Source organism: Rutilus rutilus (assembly GCF_951802725.1).
Source record: "Rutilus rutilus genome assembly, chromosome: 17".
Classification (NCBI taxonomy): domain Eukaryota; kingdom Metazoa; phylum Chordata; class Actinopteri; order Cypriniformes; family Leuciscidae; genus Rutilus; species Rutilus rutilus.
In genome coordinates this window covers 34,588,836-34,612,338 of record NC_140230.1, presented here as the reverse complement: position 1 = coordinate 34,612,338, position 23,503 = coordinate 34,588,836, and the positions used below count along the sequence as shown (strand labels likewise).

Below are 23,503 nucleotides of genomic sequence, written 5' to 3'. Positions count from 1 at the left end.
TAAAAAAAAAAAAAAAAAAATACTTAAAAATAAAAATCTGCCTGCCTCTATGGGAATTTAACATAGTGGTGCCCAAACTTATGCACCCTGTTTTTTAAGGAAGAACATTTATTTATTTACGATACATTATTCATTCACAAAGAAAATTGGTGTCCTTAAAGGTTGGATTTTTCCTAATTTTTTAAAATAAGGCATTAAGTTAAATTTGCAAAATATGATTTTTTATTCCTCTTTTTAGTCAACTTTAGCATGGTTGCCTAAACTTATGCATAGCACTGTATATATATATTAGAACATATACATCCTGATGTTACATTCATAAAAATAAACTTATTTTACTAATTAAAATGATAGTTTAATTTCCTCTCTTTCCGTGTTTTCCCTCAACACTCTTTTCAGAAACCAGTTTTCTTTGAGCTTCATTGGCACCAGAGTTTGACCACAGTTAATTTGTCACAACGGTTTACAGTTAAAAATGACTCAAAATCAGGTTTTATTGAAGAATTGTGAAGATTTATTTAATTTATGTTGAATATACTGTTGCAGCAACACTTGCAATAAATAATGGGGAAGCATGAAATGGTATGTGTGATGGATGTGATGTTTTTAATAACAGTAAAGCATGTATTTTTTAAATGTAACAAATATGATGATCAACGACCAGTAAATCTCATGGTTTGAGAGATTCTCAGTCATATAGGGCTGTTTTAATCTTTTTAAAGAATACAGGAATAGAGCATAGGATGTATGGGAATCGTGATGCTTCTGCCCATCCTGGAAGTTGAGGGGAAAGAGTGGAAGCTGGAGGAGCTGAACATACAGCGCCAGCAGAGGGTGGGTGGGGCATTAAACAAACAAAAAACACAGATTACAGATACCCATGTAAGATATACAGTATGTGGCGATAATACTCCTATTGAGTGAGCGGCCATTAACAAGAGGAAGAAGAAGAAGAAAAAGAAGGGTAGAAAAAATGCCTATTATATACAAATTATGACAATTTTTTTATGTAAAAATCCTATTAACATCATAAGTACACCCCAAACATTATAAAACAATAAAAGGCTTGCGTCACTTCCTGGTCTCTCTGTCTCAGTCTACTCTCTCGTCACCCTCTTTTAAAAGTATATTGTGTGAGATCACCTTAATCATCTGATCTGCTGTGTTTCCTCTTGCACCGAGCGACACCATGGCCAGAGCCGAGGAGATGCTGACAGGAGAGAAGAACACATTTCCTGATGCGTTTCCTCCGCTGATCTTCTTGAACAGGTTGAGGGAGAACTGTGTGTTTGCTGCAGTCAAAGGCTCCATTTTCACAAGCTAGAAAGTAAGAGAGAGAGAGATGATCAGCATAACAATGTGAAAATCCCAAACAAAGCATTGCTCAGTTCAGTTGTCATTTCCTGTGTAAACAACATCACATGCTTGTCTAAGAAAAACATAAATCCATGCATTATCTTTCATATGACAGTACAGTACTAGAACAGTAGTTTCTGCATCATTTTCATCATTACACGTACAGAAGTTCAATGTAAAAAATCTGTTTTATTCAAGCACTACCTAGAGTTTTTTTTAGCAGGAACGATGATGTTTCCCAATGTGTCAGAGGTGAAAGAATGATCTGCTGAGTCACTAAGTTTCATTTTTATAAACGTCTCGCCCTGAAGAGCCCACCCTCAATCCAGCCCAAACGTCTCGGGTTACTCAACCATGAGAGGAGGGAATGAGAGGAGATGTGTGTGACGTCACTGTCGGCCGGAGTGACTGCGGTTATGCCCACTGAGTGGCAAAAGACTAAGTAGTAGCATTGGTTTTCAGCGTGAATGCCGCGAAAAACACACACATCTCAAATGGGAAAGAGCTTTGAGATTGACTGTACAAATAGATTTGACAAAGAAATCTGAGATGTATTTATACAGTCTGTCGAAAGCTACAGCAAAGAGAAGCAAATGAATCGCTGCAATTCACAGAAATAGCGACTCCAGGCAGAGAAACGTGGATTTGCAGTTGTCATTTTGTGTCAATATGTTGACTTTTGGGGTAAAATCATACCCTTTGTATTGTTATATATTGTATTGACAAATCATCAATTAAATATTTACCATCTTATATTTTGCATAATTTGATGTTTTTAAATAAACACTGCAAACAATCAGTTTTAGGGCTGGACGATATGACGATATAATATTGATATAAGTGATCACCCGGATTTAGACCTTCCTATATTGTCTTTATATAAAGCGTTCACAGGCAAATTTGCTTTTTATATTTTCCTGGCGTCGTAATCTGCAGTAGCAGTTTTAACATGAAAGGAGAACTCCGGTCAATTTTAACATTGAGCATGGACTTTTTTTGCACATTTGGAGTGCTGTCAATACAGAGAACAACGACAAAAATCCTGTTTTCGGTCAAACTCCATAGTAATCGATTGTCTAATTCACGCGCATGATCATAGGTACTAAACCAATGCGCGTGAACTCGACAATCGATTACTATGGACTTTGACCGAAAACAGGATGTAAATACAGGTATGAGCGCTGGCTAAATAAATATCATTTTTATTCATATCTTTCACATCTACTGCAGTCAGATTGACCCGCGTTCACTCCGAAGGAATCACTCACATGACCTGTGCACTTGTAATGACACATCAAGGATGTTAAGAGGCTAAAAGCAGGTTTGAAACTTGCTCATTGAAGTCAACAGGGTGCAAATTTTAAAAAGAAGATAACACGGTGTAGGCAACACCGATTTTTGTCGTTGTTCTCTGTACTGACAGCACTCCAAATGTACAAAAAAATTAGCTCAATGTTAAAGTTGACCGGAGTTCTCCTTTAAGTGACATGGCATCTGACGCACAGAAGCCAATAAGCTTGTTTGAAATGCGCTTTGCCTCGCCTGAATATGACGTACAGTACGTCAGCAGACAGCAAAGCATTGGCCAAGAGCAGAAGGCCCTCCCTCCAGGCTTTTTGTTTAAAGGGATACTTCACCTCTGGAAGGATGAATGTGTATTTAAATTGGGTCATTTATGTAGTAGAAATGTGAAATAATTTTTTAATTTGGAGCCTTCTAGAATGTCAGAAAGCCAGAAAATGTATTTTTGGCTCATGTGGATGAAAGACAACAACTCCCAGAATGCACTTGCTTCGCTGCTCTACGAGGCCACCCCCAAGCCACGCCTACCGGTTACAGAGCAGTTGTTAACAATAAAGCTAAGCGACAAGTGAGTCTCCGTGACGAGTCTGCCCAGGTTTTTGAGATCGCACAAAATTTCCGGGATTCGGCTTTTGCGTTCTACAGTCACCATTCATCATGTTTACTGAGCAGTACGAGGCTGAGGAGCGTGGGAGAATGGCACGAGGCCGGTGGCGTGATTACTGATGAGCGCTTGTGAGACGCACTGGTCTCGTATCTCTCACGGAGGAGCGGGTATTTTCTTAGCAATGGTAAAACGCACATCAACTGATCACGCCACCGGCCTCGCGTCGTTCTCCCGCGGCCCTAGCCTCGTCCTGCTCGCCACAGTAAACATGATGAATGGCGACTGTAGAACGCAAAAGCCGGTGGCGTGATTACTGATGACCGCCTGTGAGACTCGTGGGCTGTATCTCTCACGGAGGAGCGTGTATTTTCTTAGCAATGGTAAAACGCACATCAACCGATCACTTGTTTAGCGTTCATGTAAACACTACATTCAGATTCACCAGTCGGAATGAATTCAGTTAGATTGAAACAAAAGGTGTGCATGTAAACAATGAATGGCGACTGTATAAAGCAAAAACTGAATCCCGGACATTTTGGACGATCTCGACGGCCAGACATGTCCGGGAAAAAGAGGATGGTAACCCCTACTACTCATCTCTCTCCACAGAATAAGAACTCGATAGCTTAGCTTCCAAATAAAGATGGCTGACACTGTGTACATTCTGTGAGTGAGATCCCACCCTCTATGGGCGGGTTGAAAACATGCAGAACAGCTCCTCCTACTGGCTGTAGTCTTTAGCCTCTGGACAAAAAATCCTCAGATGACACAAAATGACGATTTTTGCGTCATCGGAGGATTTTTTCCAGACAAAAAATACATAAATCTCTCATATTAGGGGGATATGAGGGGGGAAAGCATGGTGATTCGAAAATACTACAGGTTTTCTACTGATACAAAGCTTAATGCTAAATCCTGAAGTATCCCTTTAAGTTGCGAAGCTTCATTTTTGCTCAGTCTGAGATTCAGAGTTTCAGAGCAGAGCTGCGTGACAACGCTGCCACAAATCACATGAGTCGCAAGCTCGCAACTGTGTGGGCGTATCTCCGCAAAGTGGGTGTTGTAAACTCAGCTCTGAAAAAATAGTCTGCAATAGGAGTGCAAATGTAATGTAATAAGTATCGCCCTTTCGAACCTCAGTTTTCAGAGTTTCAAAACTTTTTTTCACCTATTCGCACACCAGTTTTCAGATCACCATTTACAAGGTTTCAAATCTGGAAAACAAACTAATACAATGGGAGAACACTGACAAATTTGAAACTCTGAACAAATGATTGCACAACACCGTAAAAAAGGGTGTTGCACTTCTGAGGAAGGAAAACTCAAAAACAACAATGTTTGCAGAGATAGGCTATATATTTTTTTTTTACATTTTGTAAAAAAAAAAAAAAAAAAAAAAAAAAAATTCAAAACAAAATGATGTTTGCGGAGATATATATATTTTTTTTACCACTTTGCAAGCCTGCAAAACTCTGTTTTCAGAGTTTCAAAACTTTTTTTTCACACATTCCACACCAGTTTTCAGATCACCATTTACAAGGTTTCAAACCTGGAAAACAAACTAATACAATGGGAGAACACTGACAAATTTGAAACTCTGAAAAATTGTTTGCGCAACATCGTAAAAAAAAGTTGCAGTTCTGAAGAAGGAAATCTCAAAAACAACATAATGTTTGCAGAGATATATATATTTTTTTTTTTACATTTTGCAAGCTTGCAAATCTTATTTTTCGATCTTGCAAAACTTTTTTTTGTAAGATTTTGAGTTTTCTAACACTTAGTTTCAACCTTTCAGAACTTTATTTTCACTTTTGAATCATGGCAAGATATTAATCCCATAATGGTTGAGTAACCCGATACGTTTGGGCTGGATTTGATACGCTCTACAGGGCGAGACAAGGTTTGTAAGAATAAAACTTAGTGACTCAGCAGATCATTCTTTCACCTCTGGGGAAACATCGTTCCTGCTAAAAAAACTAGGTAGTGCTTGAATAGAACAGACTACTGAACTGAGCAATGCTCTGTTTGGGATTTTCACTTTGTTATGCTGATCATCTATCTCTCTCTTACTTTCTAGCTTGTGAAAATGGAGTCTTTGACTGCAGCAAACACACAGTTCTCCCTCAACCTGTTCAAGAAGATCAGCGGAGGAAACGCATCAGGAAATGTGTTCTTCTCTCCTGTCAGCATCTCCTCGGCTCTGGCCATGGTGTCGCTCGGTGCAAGAGGAAACACAGCGGCTCAGATGATTAAGGTGATCTCACAGACTCACACAACAGTAAAAGTAGACTGAGACAGAGGAACCAGGAAGCAAGTTGACACAACGAGTGCATGCGTTCCAGATTTTAAAGGGGTCACGAACTGCATTGTTTCATTATTTTTTTTTATGTTTCCTGGGGTGCACTTATGATGTTAGTATGATTTTTACACCAAAAATTGTCAATTTATAAATAAAAGGCATTTTGCTGCTCACTCCTTAGGAGTATTACCCCCACCTACTGGATAGCCTACATGGGGGATGCATCTGTATTTTTTTTGTACTCATGTTTCAAGTAGCCATTACTTCTACCTGTTTTAGTGTCGCGCTGGTAAATGGACCTCACATCCTATTAATGCTTTAATACAAAAGAACTTAGCCTACATTTCAAATTTTGTTAGCTAATTAATGTATCCAGGCTGAGCAACTACCGTACCATGTAATACACAAGCAGAGAAAAGACTAAGCTGATTTAAAAAAAAAAAAAAAAAAAAAAAAAAAAAAAAAAACCACCTTTCCCGTCCCCTAGGCCACATCATAGATTGTAGGGTGATTCTGCCTCTTGTCTTTGGATGCTTTAAAAATGACACAATTGAGGCGAGTTATACTGTAAATTCTATTTAAAGGAGAAGTTCACTTTTAAAATGAAAATTCTGTCATCATATACTCACCCTCATGTGGTTTCAAACCTGTATGAATTTCTTTCTTCTGCTGAACAGAAAAGATGATATTTAGAAGATTATCAGTAACCAGGCAGTTTTTGGGTCCCATTGACTTCCATAGTGGGAAAAAAATATACTATGGAAGTCATTGGGTCTGGTTACTGATAATCTTCTAAATATCTTCTTTTCTGTTCAGCAGAAGAAAGAAATTCATACAGGTTTGAAACAACATGAGGGTGAGTATATGATGACAGAATTTTCATTTTAAAAGTGAACTTCTCCTTTAAGTACAAACAGAAAGAAAATTGTGATGACCGCTTATTACTGGAGAAAATAACAGCAGAGTACACATTTCTATAATAAAAAAGAAAAAGTATTTAAATCAGTACATGCTCAAATTGCTGACATGGACTATTCACTGGTGTTACGGACCCTGGTCTAGGTCAGGGAAGTAACAAACAACACAATGCTTCTCAGTTAGTCTTTTTATTTGACTTTTCTTGCTCTCTTGATTGTTTTCGGAATATGGTATCTCAGAGTTTACAAAGTGTTTTGAGTAAATCAAATAAATCAAAATGAAGCAAAAACTTAACTTCAGGGGTGAGCTAATGCCAAAACAACAAACAAACAGAGACTAACTTTCCCACAAGAAAGCTAACTTCCCTATTGATCACAAATAAAAGAAACAAAATATACAAAAAAGTACCCTATCTCCTTAACTATCCAGTAAACAGGAGAAAAGTGAAGGCCTTTTGGCCTACAAAGAAAACGAGGCACTCACCCCCTACGGCTTCTCAAAGTCATGTAGCTTGTATGTAACAGATGTAATCAAAAACATTGAAGTTTCTAAAAACATGTCACCAAAAATTAGGTGGCTAACAGCACTCTGTTAACTCTACACAGAAAGAGCACAGCAGACATTGTATTTTACACTTTCACAGGTCAAACACACAGTACAACAAAGTGCAGGCAAAAAAAAAAAAAAACCAGAGAGCTCCCTCCAGAGGAATTCCAAGGGATTTTATAGTCCAGGCCTCTTTCTCTGGTCCAACCACCAACCCTTCTCATTAAGTCCATGACCAATCCTAAAGGAGGAGAAGGAGACAGCAGGAACAACAACAAAAGCATCACAACCATAACACTGGCCTAAACAATTTGTCCTAAAGACTGAATATTAATGTGTGTGCCATCAGCTCCAGCAACATGTGGCAACATCGCTTATACAAACACTGAGAAAAAAAATTGTTGGCCGCTCCTAAATCTGAACCCCTGCGAATCGCTTCAAAATCTGGGCATTATCTGTCATAGACAACCTTTAAGTGCTTTCTTAAATTCAACAGTGAATTCTTGAAAGCCAGCATTTTGTGCTTTTTAGGTTGACACAATTAGCAATGCATTCGCCAGGAATCCTTTTTAACGCAGACAATTACATAATCTCGCTCATATATGGCCGTGCGTGATCAGGAATGTCTCTATTCTCAGTCATGTCGACATCTTTAACTCCCTCTGTCTCATCCATAACGTTAGCTATTCTTCTTGTTGTCTTCTGCCTTGCTCCGTGCGAGCTTATAGCCTACGTCTGTGGTGCGTGATAGTCAAGAGATTTATACACCAATGGGGGAGTCATGTTTTCTGTTGAAAAAGGCGCACAATGACAAGAAATAGTATTTATCATGTCAGCAAATACAGATTAGAATTAAAGTAATGAGCCAGGTTTGAAAATATAAGTAGAAAGTACAGACATTTGTGTAAAAAAATGTGAGTGAAAGTAAAAAGTTGTCAGAAAAATAGTGAAATAAACTGATACCAGAAAAATCTACTTAAGTAAAGTAACACAGTATTTGTACTTCATTACTTCCCATTTCTGTATATAGCATTTACATTTTATATATGTAAAAATGCTTTCACAAATGGAAAAATTGTGTTTCCTGAATGAGATCTAATCTGTGGCTGCGTCTGAAATCACAAACTGTCTGAGTATGTATACATTTGAATTTGAATTTACTTCATGGGCATTAAAAAGCGTGTTATATGAAGTATGAATGTGTATTATGAATGTAATCCGGACGTTCTACATCCACCATGTTGATACTGTCACGTGACCAACCAGCATCAGTTGCGTCGCTTCACTGACATTCATAAATCCTCTCCGTGGCCTCATGGGATAGTAAAGTGTCCATCGAATGCGCACTTCAGAACCTTGGAAGTAGTAGTAGGTCATCCGGGGACTTTTCGCCAACTGTGTTTCAAATACAGTGCATACTAATCCAGACTCAAAACCCTTCTGTTTAGCTGTGCATTTACTGAATGAGCACTGTGCCTGTCACGAATCCGGTCTGTGGCCTTCTGCCCGATAGCCACCAGAGGTCCCTGCTCCATCATATTGACTCTTCACACCACACAGCACACTGGACTACACTTCCTATCATCCATTGCACAGACGACACACAGCTGATTACATTAATCACGCTCACAGCTGTGAACTATCTCACAAGCGCTTATCCTAGTGATAGCTACTCTACGGAGCCGAGTTGTTTATGCCTTGCCTTGCCTGTTTTCTTGTGTTTTGACATCTGCCCGTGTTTCCAGGATTAACCCTCTGCCTTGCCCTTCGGACTCTGTTTGCCCCTCATTTGGATCTTTGCTTGTGTACCTGGATTATCTCTCTGCCTGGCCCTGTTGGATATTGTTCGCTAATCGTAGACCCACGCTTGCCCTAGGATCTCTCTTGTGTCTTGCCCGAACTATACCTGGGGGCTGTTCCATAAAAGCCGCTTAAAAAAGCGGGGATTAAACTCCAAAACCGGACTTGAATGAGCCTAACAAATAAGTTGGGGCTAAAGTGGTTCCATAAAAGGTAATTGAAGTTCACGCAATCTCACTAATTTGATCCAGGTTTATCAAGTCTAGATAATTGCGTGTGCACGCGTTTCTGAAGCAGCCCTAGAGGTCGATCGTGGATCAAATCGATCCACCATCAAACAGCCTATATTTTGTGCTGTTTTATGCGTTTGTGACATTTTTTTTCCCCTCAGTGCAAAACTTACATTTTACAGTTATATTCTCCATCTGTAAATGTTAGAAAGTCATGCAAATGTATCCATTTTACTGCTAATCTTCATATTGAACGAGCGCCGCTGCGCGCATGCGCGGCAAATAGGAGCGCAATAATTCGGACTAAAATATACATTTTGCTTGGAAAATTATTATGCGATATTTTATAACACTAGAAATATCTTCTAATTATAATAATTTATCTTTAGGATGTTGGATAAGTTGCAGTGAACTTCTAGCAAACAGAAGTACTTTAGTGAACAGAAGTAGCCTAATTCAGGGAGGATTTTTTTTAAGAAACTAAATATATAAAGATACAAAATATAGTTTTGGGTATAGGACCTATGCTACTTAATAAATATGATGTATATTTATTTAGAATGCTGAGAATTACAGCTTTTAATGCAATATTTTTTTGGATAAAGCAAGAATCCCCAGTTTTAAATGAGTGGTTAGATTTAGTTTCTAGAATGTATTTTTTATATATTATAAATATAATATAATATATTCTTAATGTACTTTACATTATGAAGAGGATAATATGAAATTAAGAGCAAATGTACACATTTTGAAAAGATATGTGCAACTCTAAAATCAAAGAATATTCCATAAAATAAAGGAATATATATTAGTCTACATTAACAATTTTTATATAACCCTCCCTCACTTTTATTTCTAGGCTAGTTATTTGTTATTTTATTTATTTGCTTATTTTATATTGAATATTTGATATTCAAATAATATTACTTGAATAACTATTTGGAATTATGTGTCATTATAAGAGTTTGATATAAATATGTGAATGTTACATTTTTATTAATATTTATTTATTGTTTTTTGTCTTTTCCCCCTTAAATCATATGTAAAAGTGTCTAACTATGTACTTCTTGGTTATTGTTCTAATCATGTGTGTTGGTGGGTATTATCACAAAAGAAAAAAAGTAGAAGGAAAAATAAGGAATATTTATTGGGGGAAAATATGATGTCTTTAAAGGAACTGTCAATTTGTATAATTGTGTTAAATGTGTTTGAATTGAAAGACATAATAAAGTACATAATAAATATATATCTGTCAATTACTAAGCTCAGATTCATCTTACCAGTTCAAATTCATACTTTGCTTTTGTAATTATTTATTTTTAATTTTGTGATTTTAACTTCTGCTTTACAAAGCTTTTTTTTAGATTGTGTTCTAATGTTCTTCTAATAATCATAAACATGTACTACAGCTGCCAAACAAACCAGAGATAAATGTATTCATAAGTCTATATTGTCTAATTTATCATTGTAGCCTTATTTAAGTTGATTTTCTGTATACTGTGTATTTATGTTTGGACTAATAATGGTTAATAAAGTCCAATAATGGTATGAGAGAGTGTCAGTGGTAATATCATTGTGTTCTTGTCGGTCAGTGTTAGAGGATCTGTGTAACAGCTGAGGCTTAGCCTGACAGTTAGCCTGCCCTGGACCAGGCTAGTTTCCCAGCATAAGTTGCCAGGGTAACTGAGTTTGAACTTTTTTAAGTTTGCTTTATGAAACCGAATCTACCAAAAATAAGCCTGACTAACCGAAATAAGCCTGGCTTATACTCTAATCTTGGTTTATGGAACAGCCCCCTGTTTGCCGTTGTCTGACCCTGCTGTTTACTATGTTTATAAATAAAAGCTTGCACATGGATCCGCACGCCTCATGTCTTGTTCGCCCCGTAACAATGCCACTGTTCGTCCAACTATTTGTACTGTATTTTATTTTATTTTTTATTCAAAACTGTTTTAATTATTCTTATTTCTTTTGATTATTTTATTTTATTCTATGTAAAGCACTTTGAATTACCAATTTGTATGAAATGTGCTATATAAATAAACTTGCCTTGCCTTGCTTTACTCTTTTTGGCATAGGGAAGTATTTGATTCTGGACGCACCACATGTAAACTGAGTTCCAGGCATGGCATAAACAGTAAAGTGCCAGCAATTAATCACTCTTTCCACTCATTTAATTATCAAAGGCCTGAGGGCCAAAATCAACAAAGAATGTGTTTGACATCATCAGTTCTTCATTGTCTTTTCTAGTACATTTTAAACTATTCTAATGAGCATTTGAGAAGTGCATTCACAATATATGTTAAAGTTATCTTTATTAACTCTACCATATCAATGCTGTGTAGGTCCTGGGCTTTAACAATGAACCACCAATGATGCAGCAAACCCAGAATCCTCAGACACCTGCTGAACTCAAGGTTTCGTATGAATATTTACATCAAACACTAACCCAGTTAACAGGGAACGTTTTCAGAACTTTAGCTAACATTCTGTCAAGGTTCTGTTGCATGAACAGCTGTATTTACTGTAGAGATGCATGTGTCCTTTGGGTTCGTCTGATTCAACTGATTAAATCTGATATTGTTGATGCAAACAGAAATGTCCAGAGGAAAAACCTGAGGACCAAATTCATTCCAGCTTCAAAATGTTCATGAGTGATCTGAACAAACCAGGAGTCCCGTATGTGTTGAGTCTCGCCAACCGCCTCTACGGAGAGCAATCCTACCAGTTTGTTGAGGTAAGACTCGGTTTATTCACTGGATGTTCTGGAAATGTTCTCAACTCTAATATCACTTCCACCTCAATCGGTTTGCTGTATTACAGAAATTCCTCGATGACACAAAAAGCTACTATGAAGCCGGACTGGAGAAGGTGGACTTCAAGAACCAATCAGAGGCTGCTCGGGTCAACATCAACCAATGGGTGGAGACAAATACACAAGGTGAAATCCAGCATAAACTTATTCTCAATTTGAAACTTATTCTACACTCTTACAAAAGTTAGGCTATGTTCACACTTAGCGTCTTTTTTCAAACTGCCAGCGTCTGTTCTACATTATAACCCTATGGAGTAAACCGTTTTTTCAAAAAAGTCCTGAGCGCTTTTTTAGACACCACCGACGGCGTCTTTTTCTGCAGCTCAGAGCGTCTTTTTACAGTTTTTCTCGATTGTTTACACACATTTTCTGAAAGCATGCCTCATATTCTCAGAACTCTACACACAAATAAAAACACACACACAATGGGCAAAACCCCTCAATTCTCCTGCAAAATTAAACTTTACATTCAAAACAATGTTATTTCTTCTCAAAATGGTATTTTGTTTTCAAATGACACACACAAACCATCATATGAACAGACATTTATAAGAACCAGTTGAACACTGATGTGCTCAATGTAAAACACTATGATGAATGGAAAACACTTCTTCTCCATTCATCATAATGACTTAGGCCTTTTTTTGTTCAGTGTTACACTTATAACAGTACATACTGTGTACATAAGTGTGTTGTAAAATATTTGAGAATATTGTTTTTATACTCAGAACACACAAATACACGGTAACAGATATATTTTATTTTTCCCACAAAAACATTATACACAGTGTACATCCCAACCAACACAAAGTTGTACATACAGTGGTCTACATACAAAACAACAGAAGAATTGACTGTATACAGTTACAGTAAAAAAAAAAAAAAAAAATCCAATGTTGGCATCCATTGCTCCATTGAAGAGCTCACCTGTTGCCCTTTTATGCTAAAGCTCTGATTGCTAATTGTAAAACTGTGTGACGGGTGTTTGCCCATGTGATGAGTCAGTGTGCATATTTGAATGGCAGTGTGTTCCTTGTGAAAACAAGAGATTTTCTGCATGAAAATTGTGCCAAAAGCAGAGAATTGTGTGTAGTGTTTTGAAAAAGGTGTGTTTAAGAACTGAATTTTGAGTGTAAAGCAGGAATTGTGCTTGTAGTTTAGCAGAATTGGTTCAGGGGGTTGGTGAATGAGTTACATGTTGTGGTCATTGTGTCTCAAGTACCAGTATTTGTGTGTAAACAATTGAGAAAAACTGTAAGTTGAAAAAAGTTCAACTTTTCTGAAAAGAACGCCCTACGTCAAGCGCCTTTTTGACTGCTGACCAATGACAAGTGAGTAGCGAGACCTGTCGTTTCCATAACAACAAAAACAACAAGAAAAAATGGAGCACCATACAGTTTCCTTCCCCGTATAATGTCGTGCACCCACAAACGTCTTTGTGAACCGACATTCTCCTCCCCGGTAACTTCAAAAGCCAACGCAAGAGCCAACTTTCTCTTTCTCAACATTTTTTGCATCACACAGCACTAGGCTACTGTTGCAGCTGTTGTTATAGCAACAAAAGATGCGCTCGGCTGCTATTTGTAACCGAACGTTTTTTTTGCTAAAAAAACGCCGTTGTCAACTTTTTCTTGTCAAAAAAGACGCTAAGTGTGAACATAGCCTTATTTCATGTTTTTTTGCAGCACTTTAGATTCAGCAAAAATGTCTTTTCAAGGGCCATGTTTGGCTTCATGGGTTCTTGAGTTGAGCTTTATAGTAACAATATCAAACCAACCAGTTCAAATCACTGCTCAAAGTGAACAATGTCCATTTGTATTTTAGAGAAGATCAAGGACTTGGTGCCACAGGGAGCCATCGATGAGATGACGAAACTGGTTTTGGTGAACGCCATCTACTTCAAAGGAAACTGGGAGATGAAATTCCCAAAGGAAGCCACCAGAGATGGGCAGTTTAAGCTGAGCAAGGTGAGATTTAATGCTCTTTTTAAAATAAATTTTAGCAGTCATGATGAAATCTGAGGGGTTATAATGTGTTTCCATTGATGCTTGGCAGAATCAAACTAAACCAGTGAAGATGATGTATCAAAAGGAGGACTTTCCTCTGGCCTTCATCCCAGAGATCAACAGTCAGGTTCTGGAGCTGCCGTATGACGGGAAGAATCTCAGTATGTTGATCATCCTTCCTAACGAGATGGAAGACGACACCACTGGCCTTCAGAAGGTGATTTAAATGCTTAATTAGCCAGCCGTGACCAGTCAGATGTTTACTTGTGGAGCAGTTTTCATTTTGACTATTTCAACTATTCATCTGACATGTCTCTCTTATTATCCAGCTTGAAAAGGCACTGACCTACGAGAAGCTCATGGAATGGACCAAACCAGAAGTCATGCGTCAACAAGAGGTTGAAGTGTCTCTGCCCAGATTCAAGATGGCGGAAAAATACGACATGAAGAGTCTTCTGATCAGCATGGGAATGGAGGATGTTTTCGACCCGCAGAAGGTGAATCTTTCAGGCATGTCCTCCAACAACGACCTGGTGGTGTCGAAGGTGATCCATAAAGCCTTTGTTGAAGTCAACGAGGAAGGAACCGAAGCGGCTGCAGCCACTGGTGCCGTCATGATAGCAGATTGTTGGACCTATCCGCGGGTCTTCAACGCAGACCACCCTTTCCTTTTCTTCATCCGACACAATCCATCGAAGAGCATTTTGTTTTACGGACGCTTCTGCTCTCCATGAGTGAGTCCTGCTGGATGAGACACGTCCAGCTAGTTTAGGTGATGATCTGGTTAAAATGAGTAGAAGAGACTCGAGACAACTACTACAAATCAACCTGTCATATTTTAGTTTAAGAAACATTTATATGTGCCAACAGATCAGTACCTATTGCAATTTACAGGAGAAAGACTTGAATAGTATAAAGTTATACAAAAACTAAACCATAAATGTTACTTGAAATAATATAAACATTAACTGACATAAAACAAAATTGAAAAAAAGGAAATCTAAATGAAAATATTACCAAAAACAATAATAGTATATCAATAATAATAAATGTTACAAACTGCTCAGAAAGGCTGACGATCCAAACGCAGTAGTTTATTAAAGGGTAATCCAAAGTAGTGATGTGAGCTTTCGAAACACTCCTTCATGAAGCTTCGAAACCTTTACGAATCTTTTGTTTCGAATCAGTGGTTCGAAGCGTGTTTTAAACTGCCAAAGTCACATGGTTTCAGTAAACAAGGCTTCATTACATCATAAATGTTTCGAAATCCATCATTCACTTAGGCCTCGTTTACACTGCAGGTCTTGATGCCCAATTCTGATTTGTTGCCTGTATCCGTCCGTTTACACGTTGTGACCCATGTCCGATTCATGTCATTTAAAGCATCAAATAAACATGAATGAATATAAGGAATGTTGTTTTAACCATGGAAAGATGTCAGTACACACCGTTTCTAATCCACCGACATTAATCTACTAACTCTCCTGAATGGCGGATTCGGCGGATGGCGGATTATGATTGGTCAGATCGCCTGTCAATCAAACTCTCTGCAAAGGGTCAATTGATTCAAAGCTTTGAAAAGCTTAATTTCTCCCATCACTAATCAAAAGACGTAATCCAAAACACGGGCAAACAATCCAAATAGATACCAGGGCAGGGACAAACCATGGAACAGATAATCAAAGATGCGCTCAGAAATGCAGTTGTGACACATACAAGACTTAGAAATGAATGACTGAATTAACCGGACTTATATAGACAGAGTTTACAAGGTTAATAATACACAGCTGACACAGGCAGAGAGTTCTGGGAAACATATGTTTACGTCTTTATGATTCAAGAAATTAAAATCATTGCAGTTTCTTCATACTACTGTATAGGACTGGGTAAAAAAAAAATTGATTTTGATTGATTGATTTTATTTTATTTAAAAGGGACCATGTGCAATTAAAAACATAAATGTAAACATTTGATGCATTACACCAGATTTAGCCTTAGGCTCATTTGCATCTGCAGTCCCCAAATTTCATTTTTGTGAACCGATATCGATTTTTAAATCCCAAGATTCGATTAGGCTAGTCATCTTGTTTTCAGTTGATGAATGAATGGAACATCGTGGCAACATCCCATCCAATAAATCGCAATAATCTTTGTGCTATTGATATGAAACAAAGTCTCAGATTTCAAATTACGTCCATTTTCTTATGAAATTCAAAACCATAAATACAGTTTCGGCGCTTATCTTTTTGTAACCACAGATCAGTTTGTGCAACTTTTAAGTGGCTTTTCATCAAAACATGACAGTTAAGCTCAAAACTATAAATGAAATGCAGTTCACAACAACAAGCCCCAATCTAAAGTATTCCCGAACTTCATTAAACTTCCAAAGTTTTTCAGCAACTTTTATACAGTAATATTATGAAACATAATTCTCAAATTTAATGGTAAAAATATAAAAAATATAATTTTAGCCAATACATTTTTTTTTTGTGACCAATACTTTATTGTATTTCTTACGCACAAGGCTATCAGCATTAGCATTGACAAATTTTCACAAAATTACTTCAATGCGGAGGACATAACTGATAACAAATACAAAACAGATATACAGAAGAGAAACATGTGCATATACAGAAGGATTAATAAAATAAAATAAGTTAAATAAAATAAAATAAAAATATTTTTGAACTATATACATAGTCAGAGATAAATGGTTTACAGATAGAAAGTGTCTAATGAGATAAAGATGATTAAGGCCCCTATAAACATAAATAAATAAAAATTAAAAGTTACAATAAATAAAGAGGGAAAAAGAGGGAATCTGCCATCCCATCAGCCCTGATCCCCATCTGAGTACTCCCCTATCCCTTTAGAACAGTCAAGTTTAAAGAATAGACATTAAGCTGTCATGTGTTTGGCTCCAGTGCTCAATAGTTTTAATCTTTGCCCTATTAATTAAGGCAGAGGATCGCTCCAAACGAACAATATCTATAAAATAGGACAACCACTGCTGCTTTGATAGTGAATTAGGGGGAAACCAAGAACTAATTATGGTTTTCTTAGCAGCAGTTAACCCAGAGAAGAGAGTCCGTTTTTGATTTAACGTAAGAGCAACAGAAGAGACATCGTTAAGAAGGAAAAGACATGGCTCAGGATCAATTGTCAGTTCCAAAAGTTGTGATAGAACAGAAGAAATTTTAACCCAGAAGCTGAAGATCAGAGGACATTCCCAGAACAGATGGAGAAAGCTGCCGATTGCCCCAGTGCTACATTTATCACACACAGGGGAGGGAATAAGTTTCATTCTAAAACGTTTCAGGGGAGTATAATATATTCTGTGGATTACATTGTAGTTTATCAGCTGGTGAGCAGGGTTTTTAGATGAGACTGAGACATTTTGCCATATTGTCTCCCAATCAAAACTGCGATCCTGTGCCAAAAGCTCTCTGTCCCAAATTCGGGTGATACCAAGAGTCCCACATTTCTCCACGACAAGACTACCATAAATAATAGAGACCTTGGCTGTTTTCCCCTTCATGGATTCAAACCAATGAGCCATGGGGTGAGATGTCAAAGGTCTGTCCCAAGGAACTCCATAAGCTTTAAGTGAGGACCTTAACTGTAAATACAAGAACCATGAGAATCCAGGCAGATTATAACAGGACTGCAGATCCCGGAATGTCCTTAACCCTGTCTGATCATAAATATTATCTAATGTATTAATACCTCTATCTGACCACAGCGAACAGGTATATGGTTTCATGTTTCGTAATAGGTAGTAATTGTTCCAAATGGGAGACTGCATGCAAAATTTGGATGAATGATTAACATATTTTTCTACCAGACGCCATGTAGATATTGAATTAGCTATAATTGGGCCAAATTCTTTAGAAGCTTTTTTAAGTTTGATTCCTGAAAATAGCACATCCTGCAATCTATGAGGAGAAACCAATGACTCTTCAATTAATTTCCACTGAGGAGCCCGGGAAGGTTGTACATCTAACCATGAATTTAAAGACTTTAACTGAAAAGACCAATAGTACAACTTAAAGTCCGGCAATGATAGGCCACCCAAAGACTTAGGACGTTTTAGGGTATCGAATTTGATACGGGGTTTTTTGTTATTCCAAATGAATTTAGAAGTCATCCTTTGGAGGTCTGTGAAGTAATCTTTAGGGGGAGAAAATGGCAGCATGGAGAACAAAAAATGTAAGCGCCCAAGAACATTCATCTTTACTAACGCAATCCTCCCTTGTAATGTCAATTTCAAGGATGACCACCTTTGTAAATCCGTTTGTATTTTGCCCTTAAGTGTAACATAATTCTCAAAGCCGATATTTGAAAAACAGGGAGGAATACATAGACCAAGGTAAGTAAATTTTGAAGTGTGCCACTCGAGAGGTAAGCTGTCAGGGAGGGGAGTCTTCTTCGCTGCATCATTTAAAGGAACTAATAGGGACTTCTCCCAATTTATTTTATATCCTGAAAAGGAACTAAAATTAGAAAAAAGGTTCATGATCTGAGGAAGCGAATTAGTAATATCAGAAAAATAAAGGATAATGTCATCAGCATATAATGAAATTTTATGACTTGTATCTTTAATAATTATTGGTGAGATCATGGAATTTTGTCTTATGGCCTGTGCTAAAGGCTCCACGGAAAGGGCAAATAAGACTGGCGAAAGTGGACAGCCTTGACGAGACCCTCTATTAAGAGGAAAAGAGTTGGAGATAACCTCCCCTGTTTGAACCACTGCCTGTGAGCAGCTGTATAGTGTTTCTATCATCTTACAATCAAAGCCAAATACATCAAGAACTGCCCATAAATACCTCCATTCAAGCCTGTCAAAGGCTTTTTCAGCATCTAGGCTGAAAAGTGCTGCTGGGTTATTAGATGTTTCAAGAATATTAAGAATGTGAAAAAGTCGTCTGACATTATCAGAAGCCAGTCTACCTTTAATAAAACCGGTCTGGTCCTCATGTATCAGTTTACCAATCAGTGGGTCGATTCTATTTACAAGTACTTTAGCAAAAAGTTTTAATTCTGAAGATATTAAAGAAATAGGCCGGTAGCTTTTGGGGGAAAACGGAGGTTTGTCTTTTTTTAAAAGTAGAGTAATTAAGGATGTGTTTTGGTCTCTATGAAACCTCCCATGTTCAATGGCATAATTTATTGAAGCCAGGACCAGTGGTCCCACCTGATCCCATACCTCCTGAAAAAGTTCAGGAGGAAGCCCATCTAAACCCGGGGACTTGCCCAGTTTCAACGATTTTAAAGCTCTTGTCAGCTCTTCTAGCGTGATAGGAGCTCCTAGAGCCATAGCTTCCTCCGGAGATAAGGAGGGAAGGTTTAGGTCAGCTAAGAATTCCCTCATCGCGCATTCATTTGGATCCGCTTCTGAGGTGTATAATGTGGAATAAAATTCCTTAAATGTACAGTTTATTTCTTGCTGATTGTGAGTGATCAACCCCTGGAGTGTTTGAATACTACTAATAAACGACAAAGACTCCCCTTCCTTCATTTTTAAAGCCAAAAGTCTGCTTGACCGCTCGTTATAATAATAGTAGTTGACTCTAGTTCTATGAATTATAAATTCTGCAATATGTTGCGTAGCAGTGTTATATTCTTTTTTCAGTGCTGACAGCTGTTTCTCTCTCGATTCACAATATGCAGACTTTTGGCAATTTTCGATTAGAGAGATCTGAGTTTGTAAATCAGATAATGTCTTTTTCCTAGCCGACTGGAGACGCGATGAGAAGGAAATAGCATTGCCCCGTAGAAAGCATTTAGTTACTTCCCACAGGGATTGCGGATTAGAAGCAGAATCCTTATTGCGAAGAATAAAGTCAGCAAGATTAGAATTAAGCTGTAAAATGAAGTCGCTGTTTTTCAGGAGAGCATTGTTAAATCTCCAACGCCTAGTCTTGGAATTCACTCTATCTCCTATGAGAAGTGTATACAATACCGCACCATGGTCAGATATAAGAATAGGCAATATCTGTGTGGACACAATGCATCCCTCAAGTTGAGGAGAAACAAAAATATAATCAATTCGAGAGTATGTTTTGTGGCGAGATGAATAAAAGGAATAATCCTTAATGGATAAGTTCCTAGAGCGCACACGCATCAATTACATTGAGCTCTTCCATGAATATATTCAATTCACTAGGAGGGTGCGCAATATCTACAGCTGGACCTGAAGATTTATCAAGAGCAGGATTACACACTTGATTGAAATCACCTCCAATTATTAAATAATAGTCTTTAAAATCTAACAATGTTTTTGTCATAAGTGAAAAGAAGTTAGAATTATGATCATTTGGGGCATAAATGCATGCTATACAAAACTTATTATTATTAATGACAACACATAAGCCATTCGACCCACATTATCAGATCCAATATATTCGACATGGACTTTGAACTTCCTATTAAATAGAATCAGTACTCCTTTTGTTTTATTGTTAGCAGAGGAATATGCGACAGACCTATAGTGTCTGTTTTGAAAGCAGTGCACATCCTTCTGTCTCAAGTGTGTTTCTTGTATTAATGCTATGGTCACCTTGTTCTGCTTAAGATAATGTAAACATTTAGCCCGTTTTACTTTCGAGTTCAGACCTCGAACATTCCATGATATCAATATTAAATCCTGCACCACTCTACCACCAATTCTTGTAATGGAGAAATGAACGGATACATTTGCGCTTTAACGTGATTCTGCATGTAATGAGACCACAAAATAAAATAAAATAAAATAAAAAACACTTTCAAATCCAAGAAACAAAAGATCCACTCTGACAAACACCTAAACTCCCAACCGGGAGAACTTTTAACCGTTAACAACTGAGGCGGCATAACTTGCCTGACTCTGTCTTTGGTTAAACTCTCACACACAAAAAAAAAAGAAAAATACTCCGCGTAGCTCCTTGACCGTGACGCGGCCGTCCCAGGCCCCTCTAACTCAGATCGCTACATCAAACTGCTTAAATGTTAATGAACAGTCCACAAATGATTTAAGTGCCGATTCTCGACGTCCGCCAAAGCCTATGACGCAGATTTTTCACGGAGCATGACCGCTCTCCGTATCAGCAAGTGCGTCAAAGTTGTTACTGCATTCCGGGTCTTCACGATCAGCATTCAGTTTACCGGCTAGAAAGTTTTCGGCGTCCGAAGGTGAGTGAAACTCGTGGATTTCTCCGCCGTCCTCTCTAACCTTCAAGACCGCAGGGTAAACCAAGAAAGGATGATAGCCTTTTGCGTAGAGCTGTTTCTTGATCGCGTCAAATGCCTTCCGCCGGGAAGTCGTCTCGGGGCTGTAATCCGCGAAAAAGTACAGATTCGACCTGGCATGGGATGGAGGAGATTTCAGGGCCCTGGCCTCTCGAAGAATTTTCACTCGGTCGCCGTATCTCAACAAGCAAAAGATCAGCGTGCGCGGACGTCCGCCGGAGCGGAGTCCATAGATCCGATGTGCCCTCTGAATTTCAACTTTACGACCGGCTAGTGCAGGAAACCATTTGGCGAGGTTTTCTTGGAGAAACCCAATTGGGTCAGAGCCTTCAGCGCCTTCTGGTAGATTCACGAGCCGTAAATTGAGACGCCTGGCTCTGTCCTCTTGGCTTACAATTCTTTCTCGTAGTTGACTGATTTCTCCGCCGTGTTCAGCTATATCCTTCTTCACAGCGCGGAGCGATACATCCATGGTGTTTTGCTGCATCTTTAAGATGTCGGAGACTTCGGCCTGCGCTTTCACATCCTTTGAAAGCTGTTCAATGGCTGAAATAGACGTCTCGAACATCTCTTTCATCTGCTTAAATTCACCTGACAAAACTTCCTGAACAGTTTCCTTTACCACTTGCTTCATCATATCACGCATCGACGTCTCTTGCTGTTTTAGCGCCAGTAACACAGCCGGGTCCGTTTGGTCTTCCGATGGGTCTTTGGCTGGAGTTTGAGTATTTTTAAGCCTGGTAGTGTATGATTTTAGATTCATTTGCGTGCCCGCACTTGTCTTCTTGTTTTCAGAAGCCATTATCTTTGAATTCAGCAGTAAAATCGGTCGGATTAAAGCAAAAAACACAAGACCTGAGACGGAGCCTTCGACTACACGTGCATCTCGACCATCGGGCTACCCGGAAGTCCCAATACATTTTTTGATTAATATACATACATATACACCCTGATGTTACAATCATAAAAATAAACTTATTTTACTAATTAAAATGGTAGATTAATTTCCTCTCTTTCCGTGTTTTCCCTCAACACTCTTTTCAGAAACCAGTTTTCTTTGAGCTTCATTGGCACCAGAGTTTGACCACAGTTAATTTGTCAAAGCGGTTTACAGTAAAAAATGACTCAAAATCAGGTTTTATTGAAGAATTGTAAAGATTTATTTAATTTATGTTGAATATACTGTTGCAGTGAATGCATACACATAATATGTAGCCTCATAAATGATTCTGTAAACTGATAGATTTGATTACATGAACAGTAGCATGAAGAGACCCGTCCAAAAACACAAACTGAATGAGACTCAGGACAACTGCAATGCATTTAATTTCTTCAGTCATAAACACGTTTCCTAGAACTCTCCCGGACTCATTATCCCTGATGCTGTCAACTGTGTAACCTTGTTAACTCCATCTAGGCTATATAAGCCCGATTTATTCCGATTTTAAAGGGGTATCTATTTGGATTGTTTGCCTGTGTTTTGACCTTTTGCCTGTTTTGGATTACGTATTTGGATTAGTGATAGGAGAAAAGCTTCGAATCAATTGAACCAATTGCTTTGCAAAATGATTCACTGTTTCAAAGCATTTGAAACGCCACTCGCTGGTGACGCCTGCTGGTCAAAACAGTGTAAATGCAACAAAAATCACGTGATATTGGCAGTTTAAAACAGGCGTCGAACCACTGATTCGCTTCATGAAGGAGTGTTTCGAAAGCTCACATCACTACTTTGGATTACCCTTTAATAAACGACTGCCTTTGAATCCTCAGCCTTTGCGTATCCGAGCAGTTTGTAACATTTATCATTGATATACTATTATAGTTTTTGGTAATATTTTCAAATTAGATTTCCTTTTTATTATAGGCTATTTTGTCTTCATTTTAAAGTTTTCATAATTTTGTTGTGTACATTGTCATTTTTAATTATTTGAGTACTTCAACTTAAACAAAAATTTTTTTTTTCAAGTAACATTTATGGTTTTAGTTAACGATAATAACCCTGATCTAAAATGAGTAGGAATTAATGTATTTCAAATAATTGTAATGCAGGTTCCACTCACCCTAGTAGGATTAATTTGTGTTTGAAGCAAAATCATTTTTGTAAAATTTTATATTATTAAAGCTACACTGTGTAACTTTTTAAGTTGATTCTTAGCAAAAAACACTTTGTTCTATCAAAAGTATATGTGCTCATTCATGTGTAATTACTTCCACCAACTAATAAAGTATTCTCGTAAGCGTAAAATCTGCCATTTAGAATACATACGAGCGAGTCGCTCGAATGGTGGCAGCCATGTTGCGCCTCCATCTTGAAAATACATTCGCCAAAGAGGGACATACCTGGAAATTCAAGCTTTGCCTTTCGCGTTTTACACTCAGTGACACCGTGACGAA

At 37.9% G+C, this 23,503-nt stretch overlaps 2 protein-coding genes across 5 annotated transcripts in view; one reads left to right on the top strand and one right to left on the bottom strand.

Moving 5' to 3' along the window:
* LOC311275950 (leukocyte elastase inhibitor-like) overlaps nt 1-1,584 on the bottom strand; it is a 73,963-nt gene extending 72,379 nt beyond the window's left edge. The window contains exon 1 of the mRNA XM_084385316.1: nt 1,561-1,584. The gene's annotated coding sequence lies outside the window, so the exon portion shown is untranslated. The remainder of the gene's footprint in view (nt 1-1,560) is intronic.
* Nucleotides 1-15,689, top strand: part of LOC311275952 (leukocyte elastase inhibitor-like) — a 29,104-nt gene extending 13,415 nt beyond the window's left edge. Inside the window, exons 1-8 of one of the 4 annotated variants that reach the window (XM_084385321.1) lie at nt 5,142-5,165; nt 5,343-5,519; nt 11,404-11,475; nt 11,655-11,795; nt 11,882-11,999; nt 13,698-13,840; nt 13,929-14,096; nt 14,209-15,689. In XM_084385321.1, the coding sequence (XP_084241447.1) occupies nt 5,352-5,519; nt 11,404-11,475; nt 11,655-11,795; nt 11,882-11,999; nt 13,698-13,840; nt 13,929-14,096; nt 14,209-14,613 (1,215 nt within the window). In that variant the 5' untranslated portion in view covers nt 5,142-5,165; nt 5,343-5,351 and the 3' untranslated portion in view covers nt 14,614-15,689. The other 3 variants (XM_084385319.1, XM_084385320.1, XM_084385322.1) reach the window with 3 other exon arrangements.
* Nucleotides 15,690-23,503: the final 7,814 nt, after the last annotated feature.